This window comes from Tetrao urogallus (assembly GCF_951394365.1).
Source record: "Tetrao urogallus genome assembly, chromosome: 15".
NCBI classification, from domain to species: Eukaryota; Metazoa; Chordata; class Aves; order Galliformes; family Phasianidae; genus Tetrao; species Tetrao urogallus.
The window spans coordinates 5812661-5824927 of NC_136828.1; the positions used below are offsets into that span (position 1 = coordinate 5812661).

Below are 12267 nucleotides of genomic sequence, written 5' to 3' on the forward strand. Positions count from 1 at the left end.
AAAAATAATTCTGTTTTCCATAGAAATTGATGTTTACCTAGAAGGACGTGGGTGCTGGACAAACTGGTACAGCAATAAAAAGAAAAGTAGACTGTACACTTAGGAAGCCTCTAGGCTGACCATCTGCAAAGGTTGTAGAAAGGAGAGAATGTAAATTAAAACAAAAAAAAAAAACAAAAACCAGGAGAAAGTCAAATGTCATTAGGAAACAAACATGCAGTTACTGATACAGCAACTCTGACATGTTTACCTACAGCTCAGACTGCCTACATTGCACTGCGGAAAGCACTTTAAGAACAGTTCACCAACAGGAGAATGCAAGGTGCTGGGTGAAGAAATCACTCAGCAGAGCAGCAGAGCTCTCTAAACTCCCAAGGCTGGGAGTCCTGAAGAGATACCAAGTTGGAAATGATGGCTGGAGTTTTGAATTCTTTTGGATTTCTCATATTTCATTCCTCACAAGTAGTAATAAACAGACCACTTTCATCAGCAACTTCTCTTGCTGGTTTCTCACCATCACAGCTCTGCACCTCCGTTACCCTGGCTCAGTTTCTCACCCTTTCTGTGTTTTCTACTATTAAATATAAACAGGCTTGGCTTACAGTCATAACAGTTTTGACCTTTTTTCTTGGGATTTCAGACAATTCTTATTTGTTCCAGTAATCATATTCTAGCATAACTATCCTCTCTATATACACTGAAAGAGTCCTAGTACTCCTGACATTAAGGGACCCAATTTTAGGTGGAGAGGTGTATTTCCTCCTAACCAACCTTTCTTCTACCAGGAGTGAATTAATGCAATAAAGAAATAAAACTGAATGCTAGCGTGACAGCCCAGCGCAGATAGGAATAGCAAGCAGATGGGCTGAAGAGGAAGGCAGCATAAGATAAGCACATGTGTATGTGTGTATGTTTGGTGGCCCTGCTAGGCAGGGGGGTTGGAACTACATGATCCTTGAGGTCCCTTCCAACCCGGGTGATTCTGTGATTCTGTGATTCTGTGATAAGAGAAGAGTGCTTGGAGAGACACAGGTGTTTGGGGGAAGGAGATTGCATTCAGAAGAGACTGGATATGAAAAACTCAGTCTGAGCAAGAAAAGAAAACAAATGCTTCTTTTTTACATCTTCTGTACCAGTTCAGTTTTGTCTTACACTGTTAAGCTACAGAGTTTAAGGTTTTGCATCTGAAGCACCAGAGCCATCCACATCTTTGGCTAGAATCCAGACTCCACAGTGGGAAATTTCAGCCTTTTTGCATATAACAGCTGAAATGCAGATCAAGAAGGAAGGGAAGAAACAGCAAATGGATTGAACTAAACCAAAGAGGACAGGGTTACTTTACTGACTACAAAAGTGACGTGACTATCTAAAATAAAGCAGACCATCCAAGCAGTACTTGACTGGAATACAGACAGCTTCCATAATTTTTGCATCTGTTTTGTTATGATGAATTCACAAACCTTATCTTGTCCCAATTAGGTACTTCATATAACTCTGATGCTTTTGCCAGCACAATTTACCCAGAACACTAAATTAGCCTCACACACACAAAAAAAATAACATGTAATTTGTCTGGTAATTATATGTTTCTGTAACTCCTAAAAGCAACTCATTACAGAAATGTTGTGCATTCAGAACAGATTACCTTAATTCTATTTTCTGTTTATGCAATTATAACTGTCGTTCCTAACTGTATTGTAAATTGTGTTGAGCTGGAAGGTGGCTATAAAATCCTCGCTCTTCCCTCTTTCATAGTGGCTTTACATATGCAATGTGTTTCCACCAGGCACAAAATCAATGTAGTGAAAACAAAGCAATCCTATTGTGAATTCTGGTCATGGAGAGAGGCAAATTGGTAAACACGAATGGTCAAAAGTTGGTGCTGACAGAATTACAGGCACAGAGTCCTGAACCAAAAGCTGGGACGCTGAGAAATAAACGCTGTGAGGAAAGGGATACTAAACAAAAAGATGAGCATCTTCCCACCCCACAATCCCTCGAATGAAACATTTATAGAAGCATCCCGCTCTGAGATGCACAAAAGCAGGCTATAAATAAATAGCTGAGCACAGCACAGCACCGTGCCAACAGCAGGGCCAGCGCTCCCAGCCGCTCTGCAGCAGGTGACCAGCCTGCATCAAGGGAACAGCCAGCTATCCTCTGTGCAGGCCCAGGATGAAATCATGTGCTCAACATTGCAGTGGGGATAGAAAGCCCAAACCACTGACCAATGAGTCAGCTGGTGGTGAAGAAACTCCCTAAGAGAGCATACTCCAAGCCTGGCATTAAGGTATGCAGCATTTTAAAGATGAAAGTGCGTGGCCTCCTAGACAGCTTTCCCTTTTCAAATCAGATCTTCAACCAGGCTGCTTAAAGACGAGTGATGTGATACTGCTAGGAGAACACACTGCCTTCAGCCAGCCCCATGCTCCAACCACTGCTCCTTGTAGGCTCCATCCTGACAGGAGGAAATCAGTGTGCTTCCACACAAAATACAGGCCTCTCTGGCAGCATTGTACTTCACACAGGTCTCTGGAGAAGCCAGAGTGCTCAGGGCTGGAGCACAACTGCAGCCCTGAGGCTGCAGAACCAACTTTTGGGTATTCTGTATAGACAGACTGTCCAGCTTACATACCTCAAGTGCAAGCACAGGGCTTTTCTCCTGAGAACATTGAGTGTGAATCAAATATAAATAGCCAATGATGCTGCTACAGTTTTATTAATTTCAGGAGAGAAGAAAATATCTCAGGGATTTAAACAAACAATATGGTGACAGATGGCATGGAGACAATCCAGGCTGGGCTCCCTCAGTAAAATGCACACGACTTCATAGCTCCAGGAGAGGGGAGGCAAAAGAGGCAGAATGGGGCTGGGAAGAGGGCAAGGCTGGCCCAGATGACCCCCAGTTTCTGACAAACAAAACCAGTGCCGGAATGCAGAGACTCTTCACATTCAACTGTTAGCTCAAATGAGTGGCAAATATAAAGGGCTATTAAACTACTTATTCAAATAACCTAAGCAAGCTCTAAAAACAATTAATAGAAAAAATGTTAAAAACGTTTTTGACATGATACCAATGCCCTTCTGTTCTTTCACTGCATAATTTTATTAGGATGAATTATTTTCAGGCAGAATCAGATATATTCTGATTACCAGAAGTGCCTTATGAGAGTTATAATAGTCCCATTATTATTTTGTAGCTTAAAGGAAATCATTTCAGGTTTTATGTTCGAGAATGCTTCTGGAACAAGAAAATAATTCTAAAGATGCCACCAAGAATTTCTGCAAGCAGAAAATTATGCTGAAGGCCTGGTGTCCTACTTTTCCCTGCTTGGGAGCTGGCTGTGTTTTAATTTCCCATAGGTAGGCAATAGCTTGGACGGATGCATGAATGATCTAGACACTGATTTACTGGCAGTTTTAAGATGTTCTCAAAACACATGGAGGCATTTATGGATTCCTGTTTTCAAGAACTGTAAGAACAGACAGCGTGAAGAGAAAGAAAATGATACCTTTGAGATGAAAATATATTACACTTACTGCAAATAAGAGTAAGTCCCAGTGAAGCCCATCACTGCACTCTGCTACATGGGAGCGGTTTATAGGATCCCATCCTGCAGCCTGGGCTCAGCTACAACACTGCAAACTGCAGCAAGCTGAAAATAGGACCTTGCCCACACCTCAGCCACCTCAAACACCAGGTAAACTCGAAGATATGGTGCTGAGCAAAAGACTTCTACTTCCTACAATCTGCTTACTAGTTTTTGAAGACATTAGGAATTTCTGTCACTGTCCTCTTCCTTGGAGAAATTACTCCAAGTTTGTCTCCCAGAGACACAGTTCAAAGCTCACTCTCACAGTATTACAGGAAATCCACCACACTTTCCTTCATCAAACTAAGGGGGAAGAATGAGGAAAATACAAAATAGGCAGGAAGATCCTCTAGAAAAGTCAGAGAGAACAGGAGAGAAACAGCAAGAAAGCAAGAAAACAAAGCACATCATGGTATAATGCTCCCTCGAGCTTTGAGGCATAGCTCAAAGTAGCAAACACTGCAGCAAATACCGTTAAACTTCACTTTTCCATAGCCATGACAGCACAAGCATAGCAATGCAAAGCAGCACGCTGCATCCTGACCATCTCATGCTCGCTGAGAGTTGGCTCCACGTAAAAAAAAGCACAAGAAATTGAATCCAGTCCATATGCCTCAGTGAGACAGATTTCAGGCATTTTTAACCATTTAATTACAAACAGTTATAGCACATGCGTGTAAAGGATACAACCGTGGATTACGTGCTCAGTTATAAAAATCTTTAGCATATGCAAGATTTTATTTTTAAATAAATATCTCTATACATATGCAGAGGGAGATCAATACTACGTTTTTGTGGCAGTTAAAAGTGCAATAAGAATTTCTGAAAGTTATGCTTCCTGTAGCAGCATTAGTACAGCAAGAAAGGAAAATCACTGGAAAGGAAACACTGAAACACTACTTTACAAGAGGCAGAAGCTAGAAGTATTGCTAGCATGCAACGGAACAGTATAATGTATCCACACATGAAAGATTAAATTAATACTGGTATTTTCAGACTGAGGCATTTAGCTGTAGTTTCATCTTCCTACCTTCTGCAGTGCTAACCAAAGCCAAAATCATTACCTTGCTCAGAAGTACGCTGCCACATACGTGCTAATATCAGTTAACAGCAAAGGCAAGAATGAGAAGTTAGCAAATTTAAATGAAAGGTTTTCTGTAAGAATGTAGGACTGTTTTAACATGAGCTAGGGGGAAAAAAAATAACACACATAGACATACAAATCAATAAACAGCTCCAGGAATCATTTTATCCAGAAGTGATCTACAATAAAAAAGAAATCCTACATCCTCTCCCATTCTTTGCAACAATTTTTAAAGCATGAGAATTGAAGCACATTTATGCACAGTAAGCCTGTGGAGCATCACTCCCTGCAACTCCTGAGAGCAAGTGCAGTCACACATCTGGTTTTGGGCTCCCCCCATACAATCACCACCACCTCTCAATAAGTCCAAAGGACTGGAGGCACACGGGGCTGCAAGGAAGGCCCAAAGGAATGGGAGTTTGCTGGAAACAGGTAAGGACAGGTGTCTAAACAGAGTTAGTCTCACAGCAAAACAAGAGAAGTTCAGAGCCAGACTGGAGAAGTTCCTGAAGGACCTGACTCAACACTGTAGCTCACTTGCTGACAAATGGGGCTTGGGTTGGGCAACCTCCAGAGATCCCTCTGATTTCTGTTATTCTACCATTCTGTATTCACAGCTAGGAGCAAGGCAGATAAAAGGAAAGCAAAAGATGGTGGTAGGTGCAGAATGGATTTTCTACCAAACAATTAATGAAAGTGTTAATTATCAGTGTTAATTCATCAGCTCAGAGAATAACAAAGAATTATAATTTCATCACAGTATTTCCTGGGATAGTAAAGATTTATTTTAACAATTCTAAGGCTATTTCAAGAAGTGCCACTTTTTAATGGCCCTAAAGGAAAATTGCCTTCACCTTTAGTGCTGCTCAGCTACACGCATGCTTTCATCACACTAAAATGCTTCCCGTTTTTGTGTCTTTCAGAGAGATTTCTAATAAGAAGTTAGACTCAGTTTTGAAACATACAGAAGTACCATAGTTCAGAGATGCTCAGTTCTCACAGGTGCTTTTATAACACAGGCGGCTTCTTTCCACTTCTGAAGGAAACAAATCCTTCGTTATCGTAGCAGAACTAACCGTAATGTTCTGTCTTAGAAAGGAATCTTAATTACAATCATTATAACGATAGCATGTGGTGAAACAAACCTAAGTTCAAAATCAAATGCAGAAGTCAGGAAACAGATCCTAAGCAGTGTTTGGTTTAAGATTTCAAATTTCTACAGACAGGGGGGTGAATAAACAGCCAACCTGTCAGCAGCATCCTCCCAGGGCTGCCGACGCACAGCAGATTGGCACACATGTCCCACACACAATTCTCATCTTGTTGCAGTGGACTGTCTCAAATATGAACATTCCCTGAGCCCACGGAAGAACTGAGGACCAAAGTCCACAGGAGCAGCTCATTGGCAGCAGGATTGCTGCACCTCTATGGTGCAGCTGGGGCATGCAGATGCTGCACAGCCATAGGCACCTCAGAGCTTTATTGGTTGGGCTTTAACAGGAGGTACCAGGTGAGGGAAAGCACGGAAAGCATTTCAGTACTGTTAGCTTTACACACCTGCCATCAATTTTATAATCCATATGAAGCAATGCATTCCCTCGGCTATGCAGCCAAATTTTAACAAGGTTGCAGCAAGGTCCTACTGGTGGCCATGGCAGCACCCAGAGCACAGCTAGTGCTCACACTGGGACATCATAGCCCAAGAGCAGTATTAATTAACAGCGCAGAAAATGGAAAGCTCATCCACTCATAGCGTTCCAGGGAAGCCTGTAGGAATACAGATTTCAGGAATAAAGATACTTCTCTTTCACATCCACAGTTCAGCTCACATTTAGGACAGTTTAAGCATCGTATAAGCACTGGCACAGAATTCACTGAATTGTTGTGCTGCCTGTGTGCCAGCCTTGCTTGTAGACTACAAATGAGCAGGTACAACACAAGCACACTCATTTCCATCTAAAAGTCATCTAAAACACAGTGCTGGCATGAATCCACACAGAAGGAAGGAAACTACCAGAGCCACACAGTAAGGACAAATGAAATGGCCATGGAGTACCATAGGTGGGAATTCCATCCACAGGCAGGAGTGAGACTGAGCACCTTTTATGTATGCTAGCAGTCTCTGTACGGGAGACAAAACAGAAGACTCAACACCGATCAGCTTTCTAACGTAAGCCAGCAGTCATGCGTTTCGGCTGAAATCCTGACGCCGCCTTGGAAGGAAGATTTTATATTTGCAGCTCTTCTCCCTCCTTCATCCCCTCTGCTTTTCTGACAGCACTGCGAATTTCACCTCCGGCTCCCAGGAATTCGTTCCCAAATGATGGGTTAATTGAGTGACACACGCAAGTCTTATTTCTGCGCTGTTCCAAAGGCAGTGTCAAGATATACTGTGCACTGGAACAGCCAAGATAAAAACGGAGGCAATTTCAGTTACACGATCATAAAAGTCCCTCAGCCAATTCAAGCTACTAAAGACAGCTCTGTTCGATTGCCTTAACACACAAGTGCACAGTTTTGATTTCCCAAATGGAAATCTTAGAAGCCGATATTCAGCACAGTGTTATATTATCACACGGCGATAACCCCCAACATCAAGGTGACGTAACAGTGACAGTATTAGCATACAAGAGGAACACAGTATTAACTTCCTGAGGCAGGAAAAATGCAATCTGTTTCATGAATAAAAGTATCTCATAAATAATCATCTGTATCAGGAACATCCTGCATTCAGCTACTGAGCATTGATACTGTACAGATTTCTGCCAGTTTCATCACTCAGCTCTCCCTGGGTTCTTCAGTCTCAAATGTTTTTGTACTGGCATAGAAAGTTGAGTGACACACATCAAATAGCTTCATACGTATCTAGGAACTCTAACTTCAGAAAGATAAGGAAGTTTGTACAGTAATTTAAAAGCACAAGAAATAACCATCTGTATTACTTGGCGGCATTTACATTTACATTTAAGATAGCAGTACTGGCTGTAAAGATCTCTGTACAAATCAAGATGTCCAGCCCATTGTTATAGAATTTCTACTATAATTCAGCAGTTATTACTCTCACCATTGTATCACAAGTTTTAAAGGTCATTCATGATACTGAGAGATGAAGATCTCTTTAATAGCAGCGGAATACGTTTTTTGTGAGAGAAAAGGTGCAAAAGATGCAACAGATCATTGCATCTTCTCTACTTTGGCTCCCCCAAGTTATGATACCACTTCATATTCAGATGGATACAGAGACATCCCAAAGGACTATTCAACAGTCATCTGTAAGGAAGAACAGTCTTTAGGGAATGAGAAAACCTAAAGGGTAAAGGAAATAAGTTGCAATTAACATCGTGTGGGATGCTTGCAGTGCAAGCTGTGTGCTGGAAAACCAGCGACTGCCTGCCCACACAAACTCCCTTCCACACAGCACGTGCTCTTCAGCATCAGCAGGAGCTTCTCACAGACCCTCAGGCCAAGCAGCTGTCCACACCAGAACGCCTTGCCCAGGAGGTGCCACACACCTACTGCTTCCCAGGCAGCACCGATTGCTCCACAAGATCAAACCTACCTGCAGTGCCAGTAAATATATTTTTAACTGTTGCAGTGTTAAAGCAAATGAGCTGCATACGTGAGTCACTTCTGTTTGCCGTTCCACAATCTCACGATGGATTATGTAAAGAAATGTTTTCCAACAAAGCAGTTTGTCATTACCTCCAGGGTTCTGACAACGCTTTGTGGATTTTCATGAGCTATAGTAGGAAGTTAGAAGTATCTGGTTAGTGAAAAAATAATTTAATTAATACAGCGACTACAAGCTTGCGAGTCTATTTAAATTATAGACCATAGCAGATCACAAGAGTTCAGTCTAATACAAATGCCCTGTTACAATACTGTCCTTAAATACATTCATGGCTATAACTTGCTACTATTCTGCCATGCTCATAAATAGTATCTGCTTATAATTTTGTATTTTGTCCCTACAGTTAGTTGATTGAATTCTTTGTTGCTTTTACAGCCAAATATTGTATTTGCTAATAATTTTTTTGAGGTGATCAGCATTAGATTTGGTGGAGAGTAAAGTTTAATTAGGATCACTTTTACAGTGGAAAGAAAATTGAGTTTCAGGTATGAACCCCAAAATATTTTAAAATATTTGGTGAGTAGCCAATGAGGACACTGCTCTGTATATTCTTTTCTTTCTTAAAGTAAAAAGAGATAATTAGAAGTATTCTTACACTGAAGTATTAGAGTAATGAAGGCTTTGAATAATCTTCCTACCTTATCTGCCATTATCATGGAGGCCCCGCCATGAATTCCAAGAATTGGAATAGAAGTCTGAGATGAAATAAAATCCAAAATCTGAGCTACTGCCTCCTGATCAGAGTCGTCTCCAAAAACCACTCCATGGATCTTGGTACCTGACATCAAGTCGCAAACGTGTGTTATGATGCTTTTAGGGTCAGTCTGGTTCACCAGAAGGGTCACCACATTAACATCAACAGTCAGGTCTGCTGACATCTCCCTGGTCCAGAGAGATCTGATATCTCTCTCTGTGATATCCTTGGTCCTTCCCAGAATGACTGCAATGTTCAGGACAGGATAATTCTTCTCTGCTCCACGAACAAGATCCAAAGGTGCAAGAAGAGCTTGGAGAACCAGGAGAGCACAGCCAATTTTCCTCATCTTTGCCAGCTTTATCCCCTGTAAAAGTGATCACATTGTATGAGAAAAGGAACAGAGAGGAAAAAAATATGTACTGCGTATCTCCAGTGGAGGTTCTAAACAGAGAGCTTCTGGACACCAGACAAAGTTTAGCAGCTTTTTATAACACATTCTTCACGTAGTTTCGTTTCAAGCTTACATCCCTCAAAAACTTGAGTTGGCAGTGATCGATGGTACTGCAGTTGGTCTCCCACAAGCAAGGCAACAGGAAAAAAAAAAGCACAAGTTCGGAAGAAATAGCCATTAACATTTTTTCTGGGTGGCTAACAAAATTGAAATGACTGAAACGATTCAAAAAAGGCGCCATCATCCTTCTCTTTAACCTTGCCTTCCTAAAGCAGGTGAGGAACAGAAGTCTGTTTTCCTTTGGTGTGTCTATTTAAGATTTAGTCACAGTCTGGTAGAAAGAGGTGCGTTAGCTTAAAATGAGAGAAGCAAGCCCGAGGTCTGCTGGAAAGCCCAGTCCGTGTACTCTGTGCATTGCGCAGCATCCCAGAAACGTGCTGCTTTAGTTCCGAAGATCTCTCCTCGCCAGCTGCTGCTCAGGCACAGTCTACTGCATCTCTGGAACAGATTCAGCAGCACAATATTCTATCTTAATTCTTCTCCCTTCTCTTACACGGCATTCACTTGAGCATCTCAGAACTGCTGATCTCAGACACAAAGTTGTCTCTGGTGTTGAAGGGGAGGGTGATCCAGAAATGAGCATCACTGCATTGGGTTACTTCAGAATCAGCTGGATCTCTGTACGGGGCTGAATACAGAGAGATGAGCCAGAGAAGAAGTGATCTAAACTATCTGACGGAGGGAAAGGAGCTCTGACTCTGCAAGATCTCCCTCTGTTTCTGTGCCCCCGAGGGATTTCCACCCCCACGACTGACTGCTAACTAACTGCAAGAGGGGAGTCCCTGTGCCACACTGAGCCAACCTTGTTGCAAAGCGTCACGCAGAAAGCACCAGCAGGGCTGGCCAATCAGGAGTGGCAGTTTTCAGATCTCTTTCAACATGCCAACCGTATCTCCATCATCAATCAGAATCATCTGCTGCTGAAACGCACACCAAGACAAGGGCTTGCTATATCATCACCTCTTGTCGGGGCGGACTAGGAGATGAGCTTGTTGAGACCATTTAATTGCAAATCAGTCCCAACGTGCTTCCTAAATCAAAGCGGTGCGGGCCACGTTCCCACCGCTGCAGCACCAAAGACGGCGCAGTCAGCGGCGGCCAGAGCCACAGCGCGGCCTCTCACGCCCCTGCACAACCCGAAGATTCGAACCCGCGCTCCCGACACCTCCCGCCCGCATCCAGCGCCGAGAGCGCCCCGCTCCCCGCCGAACCGCGCCGAGCGCCCACGAAGCCCGGTCGCGGCGGCACGATGGCGCCCCCTCGCGTCCGCGCGGCGCCGTCCCACGTACCCAGCGCCTCAGGAGACGGAGCGGTGGCGGCAGCCGCGGGTGCCGGTGGTGCCGGTGGTGGCGGGGCCGCTGCCGCGGGCATGTCGCACCCCTCGGTGCCCGGGCTCACAGGCGGCCTCCGCGCCGCCGGCCGCAAGCGTGATCCCCGCCGCAGAGCGCGAGGCCCATCGCATCCCGGGAGGGCAGCTAGGCGGCCAGAGAGATGGGCGCAGGGGGGCTGCAGACGGGGAGAGAACGGAGGGAAGGAAGAGGAGAGGAGAAAAGCCGTCAGTAGGGCTGGATGTTTAACGGGGAAAAAAAAAAATAAAAATAAAATGTAATCTCACATGGCACGCGAACCGAAATACCGCGACTGGAAGCGACTCCGAGTGACCGGACTCAAAAGTTTCCCCCACCCGCCCGCGTTTAGGAACGAATCCGGGCTCTCCCTACCGGAGATGGCCCCGGAACCCACAGCCCGCCCGGCAGCATCCCCAGCCCGGCCGGCAGCTCCCGCCTCTCCGGGAACGCACGAGCCGAGCCCGCACGAGCGCATCCCGCCCGGGGGCAGCGCCAGCGGCCAACTCATCCGCACGGGTAGGAGGGGGGCGGCTCGTGGCCCGCAGGGAGCGGGGAGCAGCGTGGCGCGAGGCTCCGCATCTTGGAAGGCACAGATTCGTTCCCAATTTTCCGTAAATCGACCCAAGGAGACACACAGGCTAGGGTTGCTTCGGTTTTTCATTCGCTATCCTCAGTAAATATGCACGGAGACACTTCTTAAAGCGACCCCAGGACCCAAAGGCTCCCACCGCCGCTCAGCGCCGCACTCACCGCGTTCGCTCCCCACATCGCTCTGGGCTCGCGCTCCTCCGACTCATCTCAGCGGGTTCCTCTGCAAACAACGGGGCGGGAAATAGGTCCTCTAATGCCGGGATTTCATCCCGCGTCTTGCGCCCACCGCGGTACGTGCGAGCCTGGCAGCTCTTTATCTCCTGAAATCCCGCAGGATCAAGTTTTAGCAGAGCCATCACAACTGGGATTTGCTCTTTACTTTTGGCAGGAGGCGTTTCAACGTCTTCATGGCTTTTCTTTTCTTTCTTTCTTTCTTTTTTTTTTTTTTTTTTCCGGCTGTTGGAAGGGCAGTTGCAACGCTGCTGCGGCAGCTCCCGGTCCGATGCTCCCCGGTCCTCCACCTCCGGCGGGGCTGACAGCGGCGCGGTCCCGAGGCTCGGCGGGAGCCACCGACGGGAGCCACCCGGCGGCCGCTGCCGGCCCCCTCCGCTCCGCCGTCCCCGGCCCCGCCGCCTTTGCCGGGGCGAAGCTCACGGGCGCCTCGTCAAAGCGAGACAAATCGCGGCTACTTTGAAGGCTCCCCCTCCCCGTTCTGCCTCTCCCAGAACCAGCGAATGAGTCAGACCCAGGCAATCGGGGGAGGTGTCACATCGGGAACGGTGGAAGCGCCGGGGCTGGGGCAGAAGAGAGG

The 12267-nt window shown here is 45.4% G+C and overlaps 1 protein-coding gene across 1 annotated transcript in view; it reads right to left on the reverse strand.

The window, feature by feature from the left end:
• The window catches only part of GRIN2A (glutamate ionotropic receptor NMDA type subunit 2A), a gene marked incomplete at its 5' end in the record, with an annotated part of 151724 nt that extends 140091 nt beyond the window's left edge, over positions 1-11633 (reverse strand). Inside the window, 2 exons of the mRNA XM_079542716.1 lie at positions 8947-9369; positions 11616-11633. Of these exons, the coding sequence (XP_079398842.1) occupies positions 8947-9369; positions 11616-11633 (441 nt within the window). The remainder of the gene's footprint in view (positions 1-8946; positions 9370-11615) is intronic.
• Positions 11634-12267: the final 634 nt, after the last annotated feature.